Raw genomic sequence first — 27,332 nt, forward strand, 5'->3', positions numbered from 1 at the left:
GTTGCTCAACTGTACCTCACTATTAAAATTGAAGTCAATCATCATAATGGATGAAACCATCGTGACAGAATTCCTATTCAAATGATCTGATTGCCAATAGAAACATGTTACCCTGCAACATAATTTTAAGGAAGAGAAGCTAGAGAAACTTAGGAAACCAAAGTTAAAGGAAAAAAATAATCACAGAATAAGAAACCAAGTGCTCAACTGGATGATTTCTACAGCAATAAAACCAACTATCAGAACTGCACTTATAAGAAAGATGGCTGATGAAAGTAATTTCAAACATTATTCCAACCATTCACTCTGTAGAAGAGAATGATTTGAGTTCATTGGCCCACTTTTACTGCTGGAAGTACAACATTCCACTGTAATCTTACACAGAGCACTTTTCAAACATGAACAATTACTTCTCCCACACTACTTTCCATCAACTTCCATTCTGAAAAAGAATCTACCCAAAGATAAACCATCAATGTAATTTATTACTCATAAACTGTACTAAATACAGCAGGAAATATAATCTGTTTTTTAGCCTGCTAAAAGTAATGATTTATTTGTGGCATTGTTGAAGAAAGTTCTTTATCATCAAATAGGAAACTTGATCATAGCAGCAAGGGCAAATGTAGCAAGGTCTCAAATGTAGCAGACATACCTTTCATTTTGATTCAAGTATTTATATGCAAGTTTAATCCAAAGCTGTACATCACAGGGGTTTTCTTGGACACTTGCTTCCAAGTTGGAAATGTCATCGGTCTCACTTGTAAAATACCGAACATCATCTGGAGTCACCACAGTATCAAGCACTGGAACTCTTTTTTTATGTTCTGTGGGATGGGCTGTAAGTAATATACAATTTTTTTTAAAAGAAAATTTCCTTTTTAAAACAGTATTGACTTGTAACTCTCACAACAGGTGGCATTTATATACTTCAAGTATACCCATTGATCACAACTAAATAGCATTGTCTCAGCACCCTTCAAACTGTATTGTCTCTAGAGAACTGCCTATATTTCCAATGTGAAGGAATGAAAGAATTAACAGTAAAGGCTGCCTTGATCAACAGACACCAACGAAGGCAGTTCATCAGGCAGCATTAGGAACTAGACACATTTGACAAAGAAAAATTTATCTCAATTCTAAGTCTCAAAAAATCCTTTTTAGAGATTTGCTAACAAATCCTAAAGCTCCTACCTGCAAGAGTCACAAGTGAAATGCTATCAGGTTACTGATTCTCTAGCAGCTTCCAAGTCTCAAATGCTGCTCAACCACAGCTTTTTTTTTTAACTCCTGACCACACACCAAAAACAAATTCTGTACAAATTTAAGGTAACTGACCACTGATGTTTTACTATTTAAAGTTCAGGGGGAGGGGGGAGGGGAAAGCAGGGCTGTTGAAGGAAAAATTTATTTTAAGTTCTAATTGTATACAGGAAAGGCTGAAACATTCTAGGGAAACAGTTCCTTATGCTTCTTTTAAGAACAGGTAATTAGAAATTCTACCCTAATTTCCAGTCACATTAAAGGAAAAATGTAATAGAATTAGAAGTGTAGGTCAACTTTTACCCAAAAACTTATGCAAAATAAAGTCTGCATACAGGAAATAAAAAGTCAAGAAAACTATTAAAAGCACTGGATTTCTCAAAAAGCACTTTAAAAAACAAGTGTTAGAGGTGGGTGGGTTTTTTCCTCTAACACTCATTTAAAGGGTGCCACACATCCAGATTACCATATTTAATAGGTCCAACAAACTGTTCCTCTTCACTGCTGCTACTATCTAACAGAGGTTTTCTCCAGTACTTTGGTCTCCATTTCCTTTTCTCTTTCCAAGTTGTATGTGGAGGTGCTATAAACAAAGTAGTAAAAATTCTTTCACTTTTTTGTATTCAAGAGTAAAATATTTTTCCTAATAAGGATTTTAGATAAAAAGATTCTGTGAGTTCAACAGAAGCGTATAAATTTCATTACTACTTATTTAAAATTTATTGTGCTTCAGTGCATAAATAAATTCTACAAATGGAATTCCAAAACTATTGTATTATTGCCTTAAACTCTGTTGACTTTATTTTACCATAATCAGAATTTATAATACTGAGATAAATTATACTAAAATATATTCTTGGTTTACAAAATAATCAACATACTTATATAGTTTTTACACACTTATATATATTGTATTTTATCTACCAAGCTACTTACTGTGACTTTTACTCTCGTTGACATTACTGGCCAGAAGAACAGCCATCTGATCCACTGACATACGATCTCTGTTTATACCAAAAAGTTTTTCAACATATTTTTCTGAAACAGGAATATGTGCAGCTTAGGTAAGCATATAGATTAAAACAGTTAAGTAACTTAACAGCAATTTAATACAATCTATGATAAATTTATGAAATATGACTGCTTTAAGAGGCATGGTAATTTAACACACTAGCACAAAGAAATGAAAAATAAGCAAGTTCTGTTTGGCAACTTGCCTATAAGGCAAAGTCATTGTTATAAAATTCCAGCTTCACTGAAACAGGTCAGTCCAGTAGTTACAGAAAGAACTGAGGAAGGAGAGAGGTAAAGACTCCATGCTCACTGCTCCCCAACACCCTGAATCCCAGCAATATTTTTTTTTAACGAAAATTTCCTCAGACTAGTGATTTCTTTCTGTAAGACACCAAGGTAACTACCCACTACAAAGCATTGAAATTGACAAGCAAAGAAGCTTCATATAGCTGTATCTTATATACTGCTTCACATCAAAGTCCGTGCACCTAGAGCTTTTAATGAAAAACATTCCCTTCAGAAATTAATTTTTAGATACAAAAGAGACAAAAGACTCAATAACCTGTGGCAGTGCTGATTTCCTCATCAGTGCTTTTTTCTGAACAGCCAATCAGTTCTAAATTGTAAGACAGAATATCCTGAAAGAGCTGCTTACGGCTAAGAGTGCAATCTTTCATGTGCTGCCTAAAACAAATAAAAAAGCAATTAATACATTTAACATAAAATATTAAGGAAGTTTTAGTACACACTTGGGTGAGGCATAAAAAAAAAAGTATTGTTTGCTCTGAAAGTTGGTTAAATGTATCTGGGCTTTTTCTAAACTTAAGGCTATAGCACAGTACTTCAAAATTTCCAGTTCAAATAATGTAATTATAAGAATTAGATATCACTTTGTATCTTAAAGAGTCAAACAATGGTCTGATGACAGCATCTAAAAGCTGATCCAGAATGAAGTTCACAACTTTTTACCGGTAGTAAGGTTTCCATATTGAGTTCATTCTTAAACAATTCATACCCACTTTTAAATATACTGCACAAGATTGGTAAACAAATTATTTTTTACTACAATTTAACACCAGCCTTTAAAGAAAAATCCTAGCTAGTATTTTTCCAGGAAACTAGAATTACACTACAATATTATTGGTTTTTCACTTAACCATTTATTTGGTATACACTTCTCATACCAAGTGTGCTTAACAGTGTCAACCACTATGTAAGGTTCTACAAGTTGAAGTTATGCTGAAGTTGTATATAGCCAGATCCATTTGAATTACTAGAAAAACATTGAATATTACATACTATTTTTCTAAATTTACATCTAAGGGCCTCCTCTTTCTTCATGGCTTAGTTGAAAGGAGTTTTTTTCCTAACTAAATATCTGTAATAGAGTATTAAAAATAACCTTGTCAGGAACTTGTGCCTAGGATCACATATCCCGATCTTTAAAAGAAAAGAAAACTGTACTTATTTCAGACTCAGATATCTAGAGTAGAGGTTTAGTTTAAGCCAAGAAAATTAAGAAGAACTTACCACTGACAGTCATCATCATTACAGGTGCCTGTTAAATCAAAGCGGCAGAAACACTGTTTTGGCTCAATCATATTGCTATACGTTATTGAACTGAGGTACAGCTTTTCCTTGGTACGAAAATAAGGACTAAACCTAAAATGAAACAGCAAATTATTGTCATGAAGTACACAAGCCAAGACATCAGTTTTCTAAAAAAGTAATTAAAAATCACTCTCAGTATTAAATCGCATTATTTCCAAAACCCTGCTACTAACCAAAAGCATCATGAACCTACAGGCTAAGAATAGGGTAAAAACAATATTGAGAGGAAGGGAACAATGGAATACTTCTCAACCTAATTAAGTTTTCCTCTAGCATTCTTATCTCCTTTAGGTGTAGAACTTCATTAATATGAGAACAGGAGTGTAGTAAAAACCCAGTATGGAAAGCAAACTACTAAAAGTGCATTTCAGTAGTTTATAGAAAATCTCATGCTCTAATCAGCATTAAAACCAATATCACATAGAAGCGAACAGAGAACTGTAAAAGATCAACTTGAAGAAACAGAAGGAAAAAAATAAACATATCAGCCTTAGAATGCATAAACAAACAAAACTAGTCTTAGTCTAGCAGACTAGCACTAGTTTTAAATCTTTAGCTGAAGTTTGACTACATCAGTTTTGGGATTTCTAGTTCCTTCAGGAACTGACATCATAACCTACAAGTTAAAGTGAATACTCCTGTAAAAGACAGCATCCTCCATCTTCTACTACTTAAGTCCATAGCAATAAAGAACCTGAAGCACATGGCAGGACACAATTTCTCCTGTTTAAATTCAACTTTTGTTGTCTAAAATTTGATGTGTAGGAACAAAGTTCTCTTTAGTAAAAAGACAGATGTGCCAAATTGATTACACTTGCAGATATTACTGTCAAGTCAAGATGAATCACTGTGATTATGCCTCTTTCCACTGAGGAGGAATCCAAAAATAGATGATTGAGCCAATTTTGACTCAGATTATGTAAATCCTAGCCAAGTTCAAAGACTGCATAACTGAAATATGCTTCTTGGATTTACATTGCTTCATACTAGATATAAAAATCCACTTAACCACTTTTTTAGTTTAGTTGTATCAAACAATGTGGAATACAATGTAAAAGCAGCATATTGCACAAAACCAAAGGACATGTGTATAGCAGAAATAAATACTGAATAAAATCATTAGATTCCCTAAACCATGCAATATTGTTTAGGGATAGTCAAGTTTCTCAATAGGACTTGTCTTTCTGTACAAGCCTGGGTATCAAGGAAGAGCACTGAAGAACATATGAACAAGAACACAAGCGTAAGTTAGAGCTGCAACAGTCTTCATACCTGTAGGATTTAAACAGTAGAAGAGGACTACGATACGGTCCAAATGGAAATGGTTTCACTTCAGCTTGTTTACTTTGTGATGTAAAAAAATCCATGTCCACTGAAATTTCCTAGGAAACAGATAAACAGATATATAGCAGTTATGATACCACCTAGTAACAACAAGCTTCACGTTTAATTGTAAAACATTTACCTGACCACACAAGATATCTTCCTTAGGCACAATAAAGACAGTACTTTTCATTAGCAGTTCTTTCAAGCTGTCAGCTTTAGCATAAAGTTTTTTCAGTTCATCAATATTCAACCCAAGGAACAGCTCAGGCTCCTCGGAGGCCTTTTTAGAAAGTTTGTTTATAGTTTCTTGTTTTGGAGTGTCCATGTGTTTAAGATTTGGCTTAGTAAAAGAATTAGATTCTCTGAAAGATCTCCTTCGTTCTCTATTTGAATTAGACAAGACTTCATCATCAAAGTAATTTTCTTCACTGTCCAAAGTCAATTTGTCCTGTGTAAGATCATGAAGTGATGGCTGAGGTAATGCAAATTCAGATTCCTCTTCGACATGAGGTGTAGTATTTGATTGTTCCTTGGTTTGAAGTGCACGGGCCTCCTTCAACTTCTGAATCTTTAGAGCATATTCATACTCTAGTTGCTGCAGTCGTTTTTTCTCTAGTGCAATCAATTCTGCTGAAGGCTTTTTTGGACTTGATGCAGGGGAGGTATCCAATTTCAACATTTTGCTTGGCTAAAAAGAAAAAAAAATCGTTATTTCAATTTTCACATCTACTGATCTATCAACAGCATGAAAAAACATAGGCAAAATATTTAATTCAGAGTTTATAAAAATGTATTTTAAACTCTTGCCCGAAGATTTAAACAAACAGCAGAAAAACAAGAAAAGTTTGTCACAATTCAAGTGGCAGATTTGCAGGTTTTGCAATAAAAATTACTCCACATCATGTACAGGGAGGGCTTCAACAGAAGTTCTGTCCCCAATTAAAAGTTGAGCTATATAACAAGTACACAGAATGATGTTGGGAGTAGGAGGACTAAAATTTAGAAAAATATTTTAGCCTTGTTTTCGTATATTTTGTTTTTCAAACAGTATCAGATCCACTCTGAAGCAACTTAGCTCGACAGTTTAACAAAATCATTGATGTCTACATACAGTAAAGTATTTGCTTTTTTCACAGCCATATGGCTCCTCTTATTATGAATGCCATTCCTCTAGCATAAAAATGTAGGTTTTAGAGTCTTCTTCCTCAAATCATTAATGCCTTTTTTTTGAATGCTCAAAAATGAACAAAACCAATAGGAATATTCCCTACATTGTTTCTGTAATATCTTCCTGAAATTCCACTTGAACCTTGTTAATTAAAATTGATACTCTTTTCCAAGTAATTTAGTTTAAAAGCATGTTGACTTACACCAAGATGATCCTGCTCTAGCTTTCGTTTCCCAATTTCCTTACTTGCTACTGCTTTTGCTCGAGCAAGTTCTTCTCCGTATTTTAATGCCAGAGCTTTTTTTACTGTAACGCGTTGTTGGACTTTATGTATCTGAAAAAATAAAAATAAAAACTAAATCCTACAGCAAGATGCAAATTTACAAATATGACCAGAAAATAAAATATATTTACATGGAATAAATGAGATATAACTAGACGGGAATTAGTAAGTAACTCAAAGAAAAGCCTACTGCCTCCAAAAATCAGGCATCTCACTTCAAGATTTCCAGCTCTAGGAAACAAACATTTCAGAGTGCCAATTACATGTTCCTGAAGCCTCTTGAGAAATGCTTTGTTAGCATTCAAGATCTTCTCTGTTGCTTGTAGCTGTTCAGCCAGTTTGTTAATTTTATTTTCAGCAATTCGAACATTCTCTCTCTTCTTGGCCTGCTGTTGCAATAAATTTTTCAAGACAGACTCATCCTTTATCAACAGCATTCTGAAATAGAAAAGGAATGTACACAATTTGTTCCAAAGGTAAATTGCTTAGAGCAACCGCTGCTCCTCCAAAACCCCAGTTATTTAAGAACACAGCTCTCCTCACTTACAAAAAGACTACAAATTAAGCCTCTCCAGATAGTCCTAGCATCCATAAGACAGTAAATATTGTCAATATATACAGCACATTTCAGCATCCCAAGTTCAGCATGTAAGTATAATGCAGGAAAAAAACATTCTAGTTACAAGGACAGCGGAAGGCAAGCAAATGCTCTATCCTTAAGACTGCTTTTAATATGACAACCAAAATAAAAACATTCTTGCTTTCTGTTAAGTAACAGCCTAGTTCCATCTTAGGGCACATACACACACTACCAGATTACAAGCCATAATATTATGCCACAACAACAGAGTAGACAAATTACAAAAAGCTATGCATCAAAGCAAGATAAACACTTAGGTAGATGGGTGTGGATAAAGAGAGGACAGAAGATTGTTTGTCAGTTGATGACTGACCACAACCCAGTTTGTTCACAAGACCATACAGAAATAATCAAGTGGCAAAAGAAGCTGAGAAGAGGATGCAAAGCACTTGTACTTCCAATTACTTCGTAATTTGAAATTAGGTTGAGAAACATGGAAGAAGCATGGCACAAGAGAAAAGCCCTATTAGGTGGTGCAAGTATATTCTCGTCACTGAACATAAATACAGCTGAAGACACTTAGTATGACAAATCACACTTAAAAGTTATCAAACACCACACTGGCACTACAACACAATTCCTTTTGCACAGTAATAGAAATGAAGGCTCAATAGTTCAAGACAACAGGAAAAATAGTTTGTTGTTCTTTAAACGCTACACATTTGAAAATATTTATTCTTCATCCCGTTAAGCAAAATGTAGGACTTAGGACAGTGAAATACATACCTGTTTTTCTTCAGCTTTGCTTCTGCTTCTGTGACTTGTTTGGTCACTACTGCTATTCTCCCAATTCCATCAACTTCACCATCAGAATTTGCAGGGGACAAATTGTTCTTCACTGGATCAGACTTAATTAAGCGCTGTTTCTCACGACTGAAACAAATGTTAAAAGCAAAGCTCTTCAGTAGCTTCAACATTCATTTTCATGTGTACTCACAAGAGTTTTTAGATCTTTGAAAAGAGCAGCAGGACAAGATTTCAAGTTAAAAGAAAAAGTACCTTCCGCAATCAGTTACTCTAAGTGAGTTCAAATCCCAGGATTTTCTTTAGACCTCTATGCCATCTTACCAAAAAACTGCACGGGGGGAAAAATCTGAAGTTGATGGCAAGGTTTTTAAACTCAGATCTTCCTTCAGGTTACAAAAGTAGACTAGTTAGTAAAGGGCTACAAATAAAACACATTTTATGTTAATAATTAAACTAAGGTTACCTGGCAATCTCTTCTTTTAGAAGCCTGTATTCTATTTTCTTATCTTCTGGCAGAGCCTCTGGAGTTCTCATTGGATCATTCTCTTTTTCTGATTTTGGAGGGGCTTTGATTTTTGATGCCTGTTACAATTAGACTCAAATCAGCACCAGTCACACTAGTTTAAAATACAGCTATCAAGTAGCATTTATAAGAGGATTTTCAGCACTAACTTAAAGCTGTTCAAGGCCAGTAAGATCTTTTAAGCCACTATGTTTTTGCCTAACAATGCATTGAATTTTAATTGAAAAAAAATCAAACCAAAATATATTCCAAGTTCTATCTTCAGAATGCCATCTTCAACAACAACAACAAAAAAATCATTAGCTTGTGCAATCCAAGTTACAATATAGTTCTCCAGACAGGACTAACATACTCACTCTTACCCGCTTCTGATGCAATTCAGTATTTCCTGACTGAATTCTAACATTTAAATTCCATATATAACAAAAAATCATTAAAATTATTAAAATTTTGACAGCATTTACCTCAACATTTCTCCTTGCTTCTTTTATCATAGATTCTAGTCCTCCAAACACACTGCTAGTTGAGTTAGAGGGCTCTCCATCAGACTCACTGTCATCTGAGTCATTTAATGTAACCACAACAGACTTGTGTTTTGGAAGCTGGGATAAGAATGTAAAAAGTTTTACAGTAAGAAGACAAAGTTAGAGACATAGGTGTAACAGAGGACATACTTACAAGAAGAGAAAAAGAAGGTTAACTCCTTTTGTTACCATACACACCAATCCCACATTGTAAGGAAAAAATAAGCATTTGTACACCTCCACAAGACAGTAATATTACATAGTCTTGATATTGTAACATGAAAGATACTCCAACGTTACCAACCTACTCCCAAGTATCTGCAGCACATTTCTTGGTTCATGGTCATAGCATACAAATCTCAAACATCTAACTCCTATACTTATTTAATTAATTTAATCGCAATTTAAATTATCATCTGTCATCTGCAAGGATTTTTTTTAAGTAACAGAGGTAACAGCCAAGCAAATCTACATTAGAATTGGTGTGGCAGACATGCCAAAACTCCCTCATCTTTCTGCTACACAGTTGCAATGTCTCTTGTCCCACAGTTGTACTTAGCTGATCTTACAGTGAGCTGCTCAGGCAGTTTAATTGGTAGAACACCAACAGAATATAATGAATAGATGAAATCATGATTAATCACCTTTTGCCAACACAAATTTAAAAAGCTCACTGAAGATCAGGTGACTGCCAATTCCAGCACAAAGAAAAACACTAACAGGCAGACAACCTAGATTAACCTCAAAAGCTCTGGAGTTACAGCTTAGAAAAAAAGGAACTTACATCACATTTCCAGGACTGCTCTTCTGATCTCCCACTGTAGATCTGAACAACTATAGCTATATGTTACCCTTTACCTCAGAACAGAACCTTGTCAAAGCTGTGTCTTTTAAAGCATTAACCCCATCAAAAAAACACATTTTTTTAAATGGAACAATACTCGAATTTCCACAATCAGCTCTTTTTGAGACTCTGGGAAATTCTCAAGATATGGGTTCTATCTACTACTTCTGTATGTACTCCAGCTGCATCAATTTTTCACCACAATAGGAGAGGCAGGTGAAATTCCAGTTTATATTGGTGCAAGGCACTGGCTCTCCTCACAAATACTATCTTTCAGCCACACTCAGACATGCTAACTCTGACGTACACACTATTCACTGAAAAAATTCAACTCCTCCTTTTTCCCTAACTTTTTCCCCCACAAAAGTTAGTTTTCTAACCAATTTAGCCCGTTAAATAAGTTCAGCAATGGGACTGACGCTCCAGACTCCACTTGAAAGGAAGGAAGACACCAACTGGCCAGGTGCAGGAGGAAGAGCAAGACTGCCTTTGTTTTGGCAATAGTGTCTGTGCTAGTCTGGATAAGAAAATAACTGAAGTACATTTACAATCTCTTAGTTCACTGTATGATGGCATATTTTGATGCTCTATTCAGCAATAAATTCTTGCCTCAGTGCCAAGGTCTTTCTAGAAAAGCATACGGATTGTCAAGGCGACTAATAATTCAAATGCTTAACTGAAGCTTCACTCTTCTGTGCTGTATCACTAGAAAACCTAAGTCTAAGTCTGCTCTTCACTTAAACTGAGCTCAGTTTCAACTCATAGTCTTATTAGTAGGAAGCACCAGTATTTCCTTACTGTGATCACTGCTCGTGGAAGCCTCGGTACTCTAACAAACTTTGTACTTTGCACCCGTGGCTGAGACACAGTATTAATACTGACAGCAGACAGATTGCTTCTTGGCACAGGCTGCAAGTTCTCTGGAACAGGAGGAGAAGGTGGACCACTGTTACTTGATGTTTCCTAAAAGAGAAGAAAAATATGATCTTAAAAATACACATCATAAATAGCTATTTTAAAAAGCATGAGTATAAATGAGACTGTTTCATACATGTCTCAGAACTTGAAAATGTGATTTAGGCAGACTATTGAAATGTATTAGGCAAATGTTGCAAAGCTGTAGTAATATCAAAAAGGCACAAAAGAGCAGGCCAGTTATTCACAGGTCAACTGCCAAGATGCTTTAAGGTCAAAACCAATATATTTTTTTCCAAAACACAAGCTTAGCTTCTCACTCCAAGAAAACCCTCAAAACAACAACAAAAACCAATGAACCTCTTCCAACTCCTTTTCCTAGGAGGCTGAAACAAAGTTATTTGTTTTACTTTCTAACTGAAAAGTTCAAAAGAAATAAACATTTTCTGGTAGAAAACCACCATTCCTTTGACTTACTCCACTTTCAGTACCTTCAAGTTTCCCAATACCTTCAGAAATAACAGCAAAGGTGCAATTTACAATTCCAGAGTGGCTCTTGTTGATTTTTAAGTCTCCAGAAATGCAGCGTAATACCCCTGTAAGCCCCACTTACAGGTCACATTGAAATTGTGGTCAAGATTGCCATCTAGAGGCTTACATTCAAAAAACAATAGAGTACCTCAGCTCTGAAAGCACGCTTGTTGGCTAGAGACTTGAGTAGTTCTTCTCTTAAGAGCATCTCCTCCTCCTCTTCCTCATCAGCAAATGGAGGTTTTGGTGGCTGTTCAGGCTCTTCAGGTGGAAGAGGGGGAAGAGGTGGAGGTGGCTCAAGAGAAACACAAGGAATACCCTCCATGTAAAGATGGCTCAAAGACGGTACAGGCTGAGGAAAAAAAAATAAAACAAAGGTCTGAAATGTGAATATTACTACCCCTTAAAGTAATATAGTAATAAGCAATCATACTTAGCAGAGGTCAAGACCTAGATTATTCCACAGTTTAAAAGTAACCTAAACTGTGTCAGTTTAATTAACATTCAAACTACATTTACATCCCTGTCAAAGGCTGTGATTGAACAGGAAGTTATTTCTCACAGAGGTTAATGGAAGCAATAAAGTTAGATTTGGATAGTGGAAGCTATGGAGACATACAAACTAAATGTAAGTGAGAATCTCAACCACAGGTAGTCTAGCCAGAGAAATATAGTTGACCTGCAGTCTTTAAACAGTTTTATGAAACTGCCTTAGCTAACAAAATTACAGCTTCCCTTAGTCAAAAGTTCAGAAGCTGTCACAAGAGGAAATGGTACCTTTCTATCACTTTTCTGAGAAGAGTAACAATCATTCAGTGAAAAAAATTGGTAATGAAAAAAGCTCCGCATTAATTGAACTTCCATGTGGACTCTTAGGTGAGAAGACAGAAAACACAGTCAAAAGGCACAAAGTTTGAAGGACTGATGAGCTGTATATCTTGGCTTTTCCCCCCTCTAGGTAACAAGTCAGAGATCAAGCTTATCTACCAACATATGTGGCCTAGAGATAAGGGGCAAAGTTGCCTTGTGCTAACAGTTCCAATTCATTCTTTTTCCTTATGTGCTTCAGACAATTTTTGTTTTCTGTATGAAAAAGCACAGCTCTAACAATGAAGAGAATTTCAATTCAATAGGGAAAAGCACCATTAACCAACAACTGCATCAGCCAAGAGGCAGCTGAAATAGTTTTTTAACAGTAACCACAAGTCTAACAGACAGTTCAAGGGAATCATTAAAGAGAGTATAATACCAAAACCAGAATCTAAATTTAATCCTAGCTTTAGCATTACAAATCAGACAAAATGAGAATTATCAAGGTTACTTACTGGAATTGGAGGAGGTAGTGGCAAGGAAATTGGTGGTACTGGAGGTGGAAAATATCCTACTGGACACTCAAAGAAAGGAGGCTGCACTGGGGAAGAAGCTGTAATTTAAATACTGAATGTAAGACATCTGACAGGTATTTATTAAACAACAACTCATGCTTTATGCTTCAACTGATTTAATGTAGCAGAAAGACACAAATGTTTTTAAAATGCACTAATTTCAAAGGTAACACCAGACAGCACAGTGTTTTTCACATGTATGTATATTTTTTGAAAGAGTAGTTACATTTTCTTTTTCTGTTTTATATACAAAATATAAGTACAGCCAACCAGTACTGCTAAGGTAATGCAGCCCTCAAACTGAATTTAATTTGCAAGAATTTACCTTCTCAAACAAGATCTCAGTAGCCTGATTAGAGGCTACCAAAAACACAACATAAAGTAGGACAGAAGCAGACCCAAAGCACTGCTGATAAATTCTGAAACATTAAACGAGAAATTGAGATGCTTTATCAAGAGAGATTTGTGTAGCTTACATATACAAAATAGCAGGTATAGTATTTTAACAAAATAATGTGTAGGGAAGGCTGACAAGAAAGGAGAAAAAAGGGAAAAAAAAGAGGGTGGAAGATGAAAAGCAAGAGGAAAAAAAGTAGCCGATCAAGTAGTATGCTTAATGAAGTTTTCTCAACTCTCCACATGTTGAGATGGATCACAGAAACCCAACTACCTTAAATGCACCTCAGACTCGAGTCAGTAAACCATTTAGGCTGGAAGAGACTTCTGGACAGTGTATGACCCAGCACAAGTGCCCAAAGCAGGATTGTCCCCAAAGTCAGGTTGTCAAGTTCTAGGTATATTTGATGATGGAGATTCCACAACATTTAAATCTGCTCTAGTGTTTGACCACCTTCTATCTAAGTAGATTTTTTTTTGTTACAATAAGTAATTGAAGACAAGAGTAAAATCCTTCCTTAGCCTTCTCAACACAAATGCAGCTTTCTCAGTCTCTGTAAGCCAAGTGCTGCAGTCTCCCAATGAACTTCATGAAAAACAAGCCTGAAACAGTTTTCCTTAGTCAAAAAGGTCTTTTGCTAGACTCATTCTAGAATGTCACTCTCTTCTACTGTGAAACCAGAAAACTGGCAATCTCATCAGTGATTAACAGGCCCTTCCAGCCACTAACCCCCAACAGTCACAATGCCACAACCCAGGCTGTGGCTCGCCTGTCACCCAAAGCCATACTGCCAACCCACATGTCACTCAATGTCCACTGGGACCCCCAGGTCCTTTTTTTGCAAAGCTGCTGTCTGTCCAGTCAACACCCTGCACAGCTGATTGGGAATATACAAGCATAAACCCACAGTACTGCAATGAGAAAAATATATACCCTGAAGACCTTAAAAATACCACTACAGCAGAGATGGAAAGAGTCAGAATTAACACAATTAGTGCATCTTAAAATGTTAGTTCTATAATTCAGACAGCTCAAAACACTTTCTTTCTAGAGCAGCAGCTTATTTCCTACATTTTACCTATTTTTACCAACCACCATATAAGAAAACTGTAACTAAGTCTTACCTGGTGAGTTAGTTTCACTGTCTGTATCCATAGCAACTTCATCGTAATTATCATACTGATATATGCCTCCTGCACTCTCTGTAGACTGCTTATCCAAAGACCATCTCAAGTCTGTATCTGATGACTAAACACAAAAAGTATTTTATCTACCTGGTCTTACATCATTATTTCAGAGCAAACCACTAAGAAACAGATTCTGGAAGAAGGCCCTTAGAATTTTTTCTTCATTCTAATGGATTTATAAATACAATTTACTTATCTTGTACAAGAAGAAGAAGAAAATTAATATTTCATTGTAATCAAATCAACTGCAGGTAGCAACTAGACAAACCAAAAGGCAAAACTGTATCTCTCCCAGGATGATGGGGTGGGGGGTGTTATGATACATGGAAACAATTTTTAAATACCTTTTGTCATTATATATCTGGTAAATGATCATGGTTTTATATTTCTGAAAGACTGCAAGTGAATTAAATGCTTTATTATTTCTGGTAATCTGCCATGGCAACTACCAAGATTGCTTGAACTACCCTTGCTAAAAACAACTCCTAGGTGAAGAATCTTTTTATTGTCCCAGAAGGAGCCACATGCCACACTGAGACAAACCCAGAGACTGTCAACTCATAAATCAGAGTGTTTAAAGATCTCCTAACACTGTATGGATGCCAATCAATGTTCAGGACTGAAAATATGCAGAATACCTGGGACTGAAAATATGCAGAACCCCTAAGTATGACTTCTCAGACTCTTTAACTTGTATGTTTCAGAAGCATACAGAAGACATTTTGGTAGCTTCTAAAATATCTACTGTTTACAGTCAAACATTTTTAGTCTCCATTTTCCACTCAATATTACTATAAATATGATTCTTCTACAACATGACCTCGAACAGGGAGCCTCAATCCCCCTAGATGCTGTTTCTTCTTACAGCATTAGTAGGTCCAAGCACTTGAAGCATCCACCTGCAATGGCTGTATCACTTCCAGGCTGAAAGAATTAATGCTATATGAACAGTAATATTTTTCTATGATTTACCAATGTTTTAGAGAAAGACATTAGTTACTCAAGTGCCTTTTGCTAATCTCAATGTGAGAGAACAAGAACAACCACAAGGATAACATGATGACCACTGCAGTAACTCTATTACTTCATCAATTTGACACTATGTGAGATTAAACTAATTATCTTTTGTCTTGGCATATCTTATGCCTCAATAAAGTAGATTAAATACTACATTGAAAAAATTCTACTACTACTACAAAGCAACCAAGCCCTCCAAGGACATTTTGACAGAAGCAACCCACTGAAGTTGTATACACAGAAAAAGTTTGAAAATGTGGAGAAGAAAATCTTGAAATCTAAAAGAAGAAAGCTAAGGAAATTTCACTGATTGGTTAAATTACAGGCTGCTCTTTGATTACAATGTTCAAAATGTCTTTAGAAGAAAAATGCTTTATCATTGACTTGCAAAGGTTCAACTCACAGAAAACTGATTTTCCAAATCCAAAGGAAATGCCTATGTATCATGGGATTTAAACACTGTAAACACTGAAGTACATTGAGCTTTTCTTTCATTGCTATATTTTGATTATTCTAAGGGCGGGGGAAGCGGGGAGAAGAACAGGGATATTCAGACAGGCTGGTGACACAAAACCAGGTGAGGCAAGACAGAAATCATTCACAAATCCTAAATGAAATGCCAGAACACCACGTAAGAAATTTGTTACCCTGCTTCTTGATCTCCTCTTTCCTCCAACAAGCTTCATAAATCGATTGTACTGCTCTTCTTGATTTGAGAGGTCCCTAATTTTTCTTATTTCTTCTTCTCTCTTTCTTCTCTCCTCCTCTTCTTCTTGTTTCCTCTGGTCTTCCTCTTTCTGCCGCCGGTCTAGTTCCTTTTGCTGCTGCATCTTCTTTGATGTCTTTGTCTGTTGCTTCCTCAAAGCTTGCTTGCCTATAAATAAAAAAAGTATGTGATTAACACCACCTTACCTAATTGGTTCCACCTAATCAGAGATTCTTCAAGAGCTTTGAGTAAATGTGAGAGAGTTTAGACTGACTAAAGGCGCATTGCTCACATTAACTTTTTTTTTGAGGCCACACCATTGACAGCCATTTCAGTAACAATAAGCTTATTACCTGTAGTACTAGGTTTTTTTGTTGAATGTGCTTTTGTACTGGCTTTGATTTTCTGTGTTACACTTTTCGTTTTAGTTAATTTTTCCTTGCTTTCCTTCATCACCTGTTGCTCTTTTTGCTGCCATTTTTTACTAGCAGACTGAAGTGCAAGAAGCCTAAGTTGCAATTCAGACATCTCCTCCTCATCATCAAGCAGCTTCTTGAAAAGAAAACAGAAGAAAGTACAAGACAAAAAGTCAAGAAACACAATTTAACAACTTTTTCTTTACAAGGTCTTTTGAAATCTTTCCCCAATATTTTTACTAAAAGAAAGTTCAAAATCCTACTTTATTTGTGTCATTTCTTTAAAATTTACTGTTCCTATAACCAGAATGTTTCTGGACTGCCATTTGGAAAAAGCTATCAGAGTATCATAATGCAATCATACCTCATCTATGGAGGAATATTTTCTTACCTTTTCAGATGCAACATCTGAACTGCTAAGCTTTCGCACTGATGTTTGCTCTTTGTCTTCTGTACCTTCCAAGAGAAAAAATACCGTATTTTTGAACAAGCTGTTTCTCATGTCTCAGAGCTACATTAAAATGATACATGAATTTTAATCTATACAACCATATTTTATCAGTATCACTGACACACAGTATAAAACAATAGCAGTGGTACGTGCAAGATCACATGAACAAATATTCCTATAAATTTGACTCCATAAGCCTAAGGCAAGACTTGTCATTTCTTAGTAACTCTGTCTTAAGGTTCACATGTACTTCCTCAAGAAACAGAGAAAAACAGATTTGCAGACAAAGGGAAAAGAAGACTTCTTGTCATGTGTTTTGTACCACCATCTCATGTCAGCTAACTGTCCTGAGCATCTCATATTTCACTGGCAGCTATTTTGAGCAACTGGTCATTCTTTTGCAGAGTTAAATATGAAGGCCCAAAGCTGCAGTAAGAACACACTTGCTCCATTTCACACCAAAGGAAAACAGAAAATAGTTATTGTGGAATGAACAGTGGAAATGAATAGTACAGCACTGTTTTCCCACTATAAACATTTACATGCTAAAATAATAATTTCTTAGAAGTTACAAAATATAGTGAATTTTCAAAATGTATATATATACACATAAATATACTATATTCTACACAAGTATACATAATGCCATACATATTGCAGTATTACATACTTTATTATAGTAAATAACTAGTAATATAATTGGCTGAAAAAAACAATTACACATTTTTTATATAATCATACAAGTTTATATGCATCAGACAAAGGAAGGAAATGTTTAGAAAACCTTGGAGTACTTTTGCTATATTATTCTTTCTTCAAAGAAAGATTCCTTCCCACAATTGAAAATGGTGAAAAATAAATTCAGATTTTGTACAGCTTTATCTTGTCCTAGCATTTCATAAAAATTATATTCAGAAAGGCACTGTTTAAAGTAAAAGACCTTATATGTAAACAAAAATGAAACTTAAATGCTGAAGGTCTTCTTTGCACATGCATGCATTTTTTAAAAATGCGTAAACAAAATAAAAGATTAATATCTAATACCCATATGAACTACAGAAAAAATTCAAAAAAGTTAGTATACTATGTCAAGTTCCTAACCATCCATTTCATAGGATGAAAATAGGAAGACAGATGGTACAGTAGTTTTTTTTGATACGAGCATATGAAGGGACATTCTATACAAGTACAAATGCTCTTTGAAACCAGAAGGGGACAACATGGACACAACAGGTTAATGCACAACATGGGAAGTAAAGTAGGGAATACTATCAAGCCTGTCAGAGCAGCTGAACCACAGAAAATTGAGAGAGACTGAAAATTTCCTGAGTTTTAAGACTATTTCCTCAATTTTTATAAACCTGCAGGAATATCCAGTACACTATTTAAAAATAAATAAAATGTGAAAATCAAATTTTGCTGATTTTCCAATACATGCAGCATGTATTGTGGCAGTAAGGAGATTAATGTAGTATATATTCACTTAATACACGTGAATCTGCAATAACCCCAATTAGTTGAATTTTTATTCGGAAGCTTGCCTTACATTGTCATAAATATTCATTCATACATAATCTGTCTGCTTTCAGATCACTCATATATCATAGATTTGAGTATCATGCAAAAATTCTATGCTCTTAATATGCATATTACAACATCTATTTTTCACTATCATATTAACTCTATTATCAACTTCAGTGCTTTTAAGTTTGGAAACTGCATTTTTGAGATTTTTTTGCTTTTTAAATAGCTGTTTTACTCCGGTCCTGCTATGTTCACTTCACACAGACTACTAGTTTTTCTTTTATCACCAAAATTTGTTTTATTCATATCTATCAACAGAACTTGTATGAACTCCTAAAGAACACAAAAAATTCTATTATTGGGAAATAATTTTTTTTTTTTTTTTGGGAATTATTGGGAAAAAATTCTATTAAATGGGAAACACATATGGGGGAGAAATTACCTAAAATTAGGTGGTTTGACTACTAATTATCAGTTTTTTCTTTTGTTTTCTTTACAAGATCTGTCTTGTTCTGAAGTCATACATAAATCATTCTGACTTTCACTGCTCTAGTCCTACCTTTCTTCATATTCCTGCCAATTACTCCCCTGCATTCTTATTCAATCCATTAACTACTTTGTCTCTTCCCACTCAAATTGATAGTTTACACACACTGGCAAATTAGTGAACATTAGATGACAAGTGATAGCCTCAAGCACTACCCTCAACCACAGCAATCACTTACTAGAAGGACATGCAGCCTTAAGAGTAGGAAGCTTAAGTCAGCTGCCTTATTTTGCTGCAGACTTAGAAGTAAGCTCAACTGCTTTTAGTACAGGCCAGGTGGACATGATCACTTGTTTTTCGGTAACTGGCTAATGCACCTCAGCAATTACCCTCTTTAGTCAGCAGTCCAGAACTATCTTTGACAAGACTTAATATTCTACTCGACAAGAATTAATATTCTACTCTTTGGCTTCATTTTGTCTACAAATCCTTCCCATTTCTGGCCTATGATTTCTTGATTATTCATGAATATCAACAATGATCAAAGTAATTCTTGTGAAAATCACTTATGGTGTTAATAACACCAAGGTCTTGGGTTTGATCCCTGTATGGGACATTAACTTTTAAGAGTCAGACTTGATGATCCTTGCCTTCCAACTCAGGATATTCCATGATCCCGTCTTACACTTAAGAAAACACACAAAGGTGAAATGCAGAAAAAGGCGTCTCTAAATGTTCTCTTTTCAGCTAAAAAAAATCCCCACATTTTGCTTCTACAGAAAAGAACAAGGTAAAAGCAAAAGTAAAACTTCCAGTAGAAAGTCAATGATTTCTGCTGTGAATATCAATTAAAACCTTCAAGTCTTGTCCTCATGTTTTCTGCCAAACAATCGGTCTAAGAAAACATATTATTTAAAATACAAATCCAAAGCAAAAACATGCTTCCAAACATGTTTATGCAATTCAAGTAATTAAAAACCACAAGAGTTAAGTACATTAAATCTTTAACTTGTAACATTTTAATTACAGTAAAGTTTAACCCAACATCTAATAAATACAATAGGTAATAGTGATGCCTTAATTTTTAGCTTTCATATTTTCCAGATTCTGTACTGCATTAGTATATAACTCTAAAATTCATATAAAGTGTTAGCAAGGTCTCTTCACAGTTTAGTTAGACAAACAACCTTTTCCAACCTGAGAACAAAGGACACCGTTGAAGCTTCAGGCCCAAAAACTATAAACAGCAGCGAACTGAGGAGAGCAATCTGGGAGGATGGGACTTCATTACCTGAAGCTGTAATTGGACAATTGACCCTGATTCATAAATGGACCAAAAATAAAAGTGTAACACTCGGGACCAAGCGTCCATCTTAGGCAGAGCCACGGCTGGGCTCGTGTACTGCCCAAGGTGTATCCTTTGAAGGCCTTTTTAATAAATATCTACTTTATTCCTTTAACACTGTCTAGCCGCTGCTCTAGGTAGTCTCACACGTCATCAATAGCAAGCAAATAGAAGTTCACAAGCTAAAATAACTTTACAAGTATTTCTTTACCTTGGCCAGATTCTGATGCTTCAGATTTTTGCGAGGACTGCTTCATTCCTTCTTTGCCTTTTTTCAATCTGCTCCTCTCAGCTGGAGTAGGCAGTTTTTGTCTGAGAGGTTTCAGTTCAAATGCCTGAAAGCCCATAACCGGATTTTTCTCCTCAGGAGGTCCTTCTTTTACAGTGTCCGTTTTAATACTGTCATTTTCTATAGTTTTTTGGTCCTCAGTGTCCACTGTTTTTTCACCATCTTGTTTCTCATTTTCTTCCCTGTTGCTCAAAGCCAGTCTTTCATCTTTATTAATGTGTTCAAGTTCTAACTGTATCTGCTTATACTTCAACAGCAGATCCTCAAAACTTTCTTCCACAGAGCTTTCATTTTTAGAAGAGTGGTTCTGCTTTCTAGATGGGGACCTTCCAAAAGTTTTAGCTGAATTACAGGTCAAGAAATTCAAGACAAGAACTTGTATAATCTTAAAACAGTAGCAATATTAACACTGAAGACCAATTAAGACTAACGTAACTTATGTCCATTCTCATATATTTTACCTTAAGGCTAGTTTAAAAAATATCTTTAATAAACACAAGCAGTATACAAAAGCTGTAGCCATTATTACATATTGACAAACATTTTCTCAAACCAACAATTTTGAATATCCTACTTATGACAAGAAGGTCATGAATTGCTGAGAAGTCTCATCTCTTACTGACACCACCCTCCTGGAAACAACAGCTATAATGCTGAGATGGTTCTCTATCATGGAATGTCAAATTTCCAGAATTCATAACTCCAGTACTGACTTGCTATCTGACATTCTGAAAAAGACAGGTTAAATTCTTTCTCACTCATTTTAGACTTTCATAAAATGCCACATCTAGCCAATACTTAGTTTGGCCATAGCACAATTACACACTGCATTAAATGCAGTTCAGCAAATGAGGTAAAGCACAGAAGAATCAATGAACAACTGAAGGGAATAAAAAAGTAACGAAGACTTGCGATCAAAACATTAAGAAATGCTGAAGACAACTGGGAATTACTAATTACTCAGAAAAGTTTACTTATGAATGTTCAAGGCAAGCAGTGGAAATACTCTTAGGCACCTCTACCCAGAACAAAAGTTGTCACTTCTAGGTCACTATCAACTCCTCTAACCTTAACCTGACCCTTGAAAACAATCCTGTAAAATAATCATGCTCAAGGGGAAATCTTTCAGGATACCATGTCAGGTTTTACTCATTTGACTCACAGTATCAACCCCACTGTGATAACAGCTGACTCACACACCCAGTTACACAAAATGCTTTTTCATCAACATAAACCAGAAGCTAAAATAGGTGTCCTCTGAATGCAGACATACTGAATTCAAAGGAAAACATATTTGTCTTCTGCTCACAACAAGCATCAACTACTTGGATGTTTTGCTAAGTTCTAACATTAGTATGAAGAATCTCAGTATGGATCCTGCAAAAGCTACTTCCGTAATACCAGGAAATGTTTTGCTATACAGTGCTTTCTCAAGTGTCAGCACAAAAAGCAGAAACTAGCAAAGATAAACTACATAAATCCAAAAAGCAATCTAACAGTCTAAAAATATGCTTAAAATGCTAAAAACCATATGCAGTATAACACCAAATTATGCAATAAGCATATCTGTGAAATTCCCTTCCAACACCTATCTACTTCCAAAGAACCAGCTACGTTCATCATTTCATAAGACACAAGAAATTTTGAAGCTAATAAGTCTGACTGATCTGCTACTGGAATACTTTAATAGCTTCCAAAGTCATCTGGAGATGGATAACAAGTCAGTTTTGAGATGTTTTTTGTGCTCAGCATAATACAATTGCTAGAAGCTCCCACAATGGAGTTAACCAGAAATTCTGTGGTTCACATATGTAGAAATTTTCCTTAGTGCTTCTACACATAGAATGCAAGACTCCATGAAGTGCTGTGAAAGGTAGACAGGCATGTACTTATTAAAACAACTGTGCTTCAACCAACTCAAGAGAAACTTCATCCAAGAACCAAAAAGAAGAAACTGGGAATTAGAAATGAAGAAAAATGTACACTGTGAAGAGTATAGAATTCAACGGAAAAAGGAAGTTCCATAATTGTTCTGTATTTCAGACTCAAATTCCACAACTCTCTATGCAAGACTTTCTGGAGAACTACTATATAAAAGCTTAACATTAAAGTTGCCAAGAATTGAAAGAGAAAACCCTAATAAAAGCTAACATCCCAAAAAAAGTAAAAGGAATTCTTTAAGTGTTCCACCTTAAAGAATGTCCCTTACTCCACTTACATATGTATTCCTACAAAACATGGTGCAAAGCACAAGCTCCAAGGATAAATCAAGTAAACAATCTCTGTCTTACCAGACTGTCATAGTTTACCCTGGTCAGCAACTTATTACCCCACACTTCACTCCTCCTTCCATGGTGGGATGGGGAAAGAACTTGGAAAATGGTAATGTGGGTTGAGGGAATGTGGGCTGAAAAAAGAACAGTTTAATAATGGAAATCAAGTAAAATAGTAATAATAATAATGAAAAGGGAGATAACAAAAAGAGAGAGTGGAATAATGCCCAAGGAAGGAGAGCGATACACAATACAATTGCTCACTACCCACTGAAAGATGCCCAGCCCAGCCCCAAGCAGCAATCAGTGGCTCTCAGCCAACTCCTCACAGTTTATATACCGGGCATGACATTCTGTGGTATGCAACACCACTTGGGCCAAGTTTGGGTCTCAGTTTTGCACACTACCAGCTTCTTGTGCACCTCCTCACTGGCAGAGCATGGGATGTTTCAAGTCCATGACTTAGTGTAGGCACTTCTCAGCAACAACTAAAACTCCAGTGTGTTATCAACATTATTCTCACAATACACCCAAATCACAGCACTGTACCGGCTACTAAGAAGAAGCCAAAATCAGGACTCAAGACATTTAAAACATTTATTTTCCAGGGGGAACTACAGATACCAGGCCACAAGCCTCCTTGGACCAGTTGATATGAAAGTCTCCTCTGAGGTCACATGCCAGTGAACTACACCAGTACTCCATTAACGTTAGCAACATGGAGGCACCTTAGTATTTATTAATTCTCTAATACTGACCTTATTAGGTGGCAAGGATGTTAAAAAAAATCAGGAAGTAACTCGTATCGAGGGAAAATCATGGACCTTCCTTAACCATACAATCCATAAACAACAGAATGTTCACTTATTAAAGAGCAAGAGTAATAGAACATCCTCCATCTACCATGTTTCAACAGATGCATAAATCTTAAGTGCCAGGAATAAGAACACTTTCAACATCCTCATTTTCTACTTTTGGTTTGAAAACGGAATTATTCGTTTCTGAGTGCTCTTTTAATTAAAAGAGAGAAGGAGACTGCATCAGTCTCATTACGAAACATTGCAAGTTCTGTTTAGGACAACCTCCACATTTGCCCTGCAAATTACTCCTTACACAGAAAGTAACTACTTTCAGGTACTCAGAGCAACACTGCAAAGAGACTTCAAAACTATATTCATCATTAAAATTGTCTTACTGTGAAACCTTGGGCAAATTACATCTTCACTTGGTGCCTCCCAACATAAAATGAGCCCTTGAATGAAGGGCTCCAATGAAGCCTTCAATGATGCTGTAACTTGAGACTAAATAAAAGCATCTCTAGTGCTAATTTACATATTCCATCTACACTTAAACAAATAAAAAATATTAATGACATAAATAATAATCTTGTATCTAAAACAAGATCTGTTGGTTCTAGCAAAAACACATCCTTTGACTATTGATATGAAGGACAATAGAACACTGTAAAATTCTGGAGAAGAGGATTTAACCACCATCTCTCTTGCTCAGTGTTTTTTACACTCATCTACATTTTCAGTTAGGCAACAATGCAGTTACATCAAGTAACCAGGCTGCCTCAAGCTACACTCAGAATCAGTTCTTTATGTTACTTCCTATAGCAAACAGGAAAAATTAGGGAAGCTTTTCCCACCACTTTCACAATTCCTGCTCCTAAATGGATGAAATATCAGAACTCTCATAATGAGTCACCTAAACTGTTAAGAGCAATCAGTGGAGAACATCCTTCAAGAAATGGTGGGTATCGTTTTCATCTGAATGCCCATATAATGTAAAATTTGTGTATGCAGACCCACTCCAGCTTAACTAAAACTGACTAAAGCTAAACCTATGTGCAATAGCCTCTGAAGAGATGAAAGAGAAAATGAAAAAAACAGTAGACCCTTAATTGCCCAACAGAGTAAATTAACAAGCTTAGGGTTTTAGCTTTACTATTGTGACACTAATTATACATACTAAAACTGCCGCACCAAAGACTGACCCTACTTCACAATATTCGCACTTCGGGCTAGAAAAGGAGGCGCCCGGAATCTAACCGACAAAAGCTTCCTTTCAGGGTATGCTCTTCCTTCTTCCCTACACCCGACAGATCGGCCGAGCTGCAAGCCAGGCCAGGGCACTAATCCGACTTCCCAGCAGCCTCTCCTTAAGCAGGGCCGGCTGTCCCGGCCAACCCCCAGGATTAGCTTGGGAGCCTCCCTCTCCGTTACCGCTGCGGGAATCCCACTGCCAGAGCGGGAGAGAAACGCGTCCCTTCCCACGGCTTTCGGCCACGTAGCGCGGCACGGCCACACCCAGGCCCACCGCAGCAGCAAGGGCCCCCCACCCCGCTCACGTCTCAAGGATACATTTTCGAGGCGAGGGCTCCCTCCAGCCCTGGCTACTACCGAACCCGGCGCCGCCTCCCCCTCCGGGCGGCCTCCCCGGAGGGTTGCCTGGCCGATCGCTGCAGCCTCGGCTCCGGCCCCAGCGCCCACCGCCCCGGTAGGGCCGGCCTCGGAAGCGGAACCGATCCAGGGCGTTGTGGCTGCGCTCCCAGAAGGAGAGCCGGGGGCCCGTGTCGGAGTGCGAGCCCGGCGGCATCCGCGGCGCTGGCGGGTGGGAGCGGAACGAGTCCTTAGGCCGGTACCCGCCGTGGCCGTGCACGTGTCCCGTGTCGGGCGGGGGCTGGTGCCGCGAGCGCGGGAAGGGCCGCCCGGGGGAGGACATGGAGCCGCTCCCGTGGAGCCCGGGCGGCGGCCGGCGCCTCGAGTACGGCCTGCTACTGCTGCTACCGCCGTTACCGAGGCCGCCGGCGGGCTCGGAGCCGCCGCCATAGGACCCGAAGCCGTTGTTGTCATCGTCGCTGATTTCGCCATCCTCCAGCTCCCCTTCCTCCTTCGGGGACAGCCCGCTGGGGTCGGGCGCGGCCGCCGCCTCCGCGGCCGCCATGGGCCCACGACAACGGTCTCAGCGCGCGCTGCGCCCCCTCCGCCGGCCCGCGCGGACTCTCGCGAGACCACGCCCCGTCCCTCCCGCCTGGGAGGAAACTGAACCGCGACGCGGACGAAAAGAAGCGGCTCGGAGCAACGCCCCTCTTGCGGGGTATCCTGGGTAATGTAGTTCCCCACTCGGGGCGCGGCCGTGCAACGCTCGGCCGGGGGAAGCCGGCGCCTCAGCCTATCGCGCGGCGGCGGCGGGCGCCAATGGGCGCGCGGCCCTCCATGTTGGTAGCGAGGCGAGGGAGGAGGCCGCCATCTTATCGGAGGGCACGGCGCTGTGTGGGTACGGAGCGGTGGCATGGCGGCGGGCTGCCCTGCCCTGCCCTGCCCTGCCCTGCCCTGCCCTGCCCTGTCCTGCCCTGCCGTCCGCCGCGGGACGATCAGTGGTAGCTCCCTTTAGCGGCATCCGAGCTGCGGGGGCTTGGGCCTCCTGGGTGCTCACTGGGAGCGCTAGATGCCATTTCTCTCTTGGTGCGGCCTGTGCCCTGCTGCCCTCCCCAAACTGTGCGCAGGCTGCTAAAGAAGGGAAAGCAGTGGGTGTTCAAGCATTAACCCCAGAACCCTCCTGGTAGCTAAACTAATGTTAAATTTTTAAAGAAGGTTTCTGCAAAGCTTTCCAGAGCTGTGATTGCCTAGACGTTCAATGCTCTAATGCCTTCAGTGATAAAAGTGACAAGTGAGCATCAGGGAGTGTAAAACAACTGTATAAACACCTTCAATCATTTGTTTTATTTTCATATCTCTTAAGCAGCATTCTGTTGCTATCTAGTTGGTTGTTAAGGGATGCAACATCCTACGAAACCAAAAAATTTTAAATAAAACCTTTCTAAGATTAGTGTCTCCTGTAGAACTCACAAACCCTGACTTTAAAATCTGAGAAACATGAGAGATTCCTTTGAATTATACATGCTAAATGTCTTTGAAAATTTGCCAGGGTTTTCAAACTTGGAGAAAGATGGCTGCATCTTCATGCTTTTCCTGTGAGTGAATTATCAAGATATTTTGTAGGGTATCTTTTAGTGAGTAACATACTATGAAATCGCAAGCACCAAAATAAAACTCAGTATCATGTTTACTTTCCTCTCTAGACTTTGTTTAAATCCCAGAAGAATAGAGAGTGGATAATGCATATGCTTTGTAGAGTCCAAAATGTTGTGCCAAACAAGCTTACTTTTCTTTACTCAAAACACTTTTCACCCTCTTTTTTTGATCTAACGAGACAAACTATATGACTTAAAACAGATACCATTGCAGTGATTTCATACAAAACAGGGTAGTGTAATGGAAGATGTATATCATATACTAATTTTCTCTTTTTATTTTTCTGTTGAAAACAGTGTGCATTCTTTAAAGATGTTTACAGAGAAGCAAGTTAAAGGTTTGCTTTTTCACTCCCCCTCCCCACCCCAAATATACATCATTGTACATTAGTGTGCTGTTTGTGTCAGTACTTCTATTTAAATTGTT

General features: G+C 37.5%; 1 protein-coding gene across 12 annotated transcripts in view; it reads right to left on the reverse strand.

Moving 5' to 3' along the window:
* Positions 1-25,881, reverse strand: part of ZFC3H1 (zinc finger C3H1-type containing) — a 41,732-nt gene extending 15,851 nt beyond the window's left edge. For 9 of the 12 annotated variants that reach the window (XR_010999101.1, XR_010999104.1, XR_010999103.1 and 6 more), the window contains exons 1-21: positions 25,233-25,881; positions 20,516-20,935; positions 16,889-16,953; positions 16,435-16,633; positions 16,023-16,249; positions 14,296-14,419; positions 12,715-12,812; positions 11,538-11,741; positions 10,742-10,906; positions 9,040-9,177; positions 8,516-8,634; positions 8,032-8,178; positions 6,929-7,103; positions 6,585-6,716; positions 5,354-5,902; positions 5,161-5,270; positions 3,808-3,939; positions 2,840-2,961; positions 2,200-2,301; positions 1,730-1,846; positions 656-839 (exon numbers count right to left, since the gene is read on the reverse strand). Coding sequence is in view for 6 of the 12 variants with exons in the window: in XM_068190216.1 (XP_068046317.1) it covers positions 656-839; positions 1,730-1,846; positions 2,200-2,301; positions 2,840-2,961; positions 3,808-3,939; positions 5,161-5,270; positions 5,354-5,902; positions 6,585-6,716; positions 6,929-7,103; positions 8,032-8,178; positions 8,516-8,634; positions 9,040-9,177; positions 10,742-10,906; positions 11,538-11,741; positions 12,715-12,812; positions 14,296-14,419; positions 16,023-16,249; positions 16,435-16,633; positions 16,889-16,953; positions 20,516-20,935; positions 25,233-25,815 (4,112 nt within the window). In the remaining 6 variants the exon portion in view is untranslated. The remainder of the gene's footprint in view (positions 1-655; positions 840-1,729; positions 1,847-2,199; positions 2,302-2,839; positions 2,962-3,807; positions 3,940-5,160; positions 5,271-5,353; positions 5,903-6,584; positions 6,717-6,928; positions 7,104-8,031; positions 8,179-8,515; positions 8,635-9,039; positions 9,178-10,741; positions 10,907-11,537; positions 11,742-12,714; positions 12,813-14,295; positions 14,420-16,022; positions 16,250-16,434; positions 16,634-16,888; positions 16,954-20,515; positions 20,936-25,232) is intronic. The other 3 variants (XM_068190219.1, XM_068190218.1, XM_068190217.1) reach the window with 3 other exon arrangements.
* Between the last annotated feature and the right edge of the window lie 1,451 nt (positions 25,882-27,332).

This window comes from Anomalospiza imberbis, chromosome 5, assembly GCF_031753505.1.
Source record: "Anomalospiza imberbis isolate Cuckoo-Finch-1a 21T00152 chromosome 5, ASM3175350v1, whole genome shotgun sequence".
NCBI classification, from domain to species: Eukaryota; Metazoa; Chordata; class Aves; order Passeriformes; family Viduidae; genus Anomalospiza; species Anomalospiza imberbis.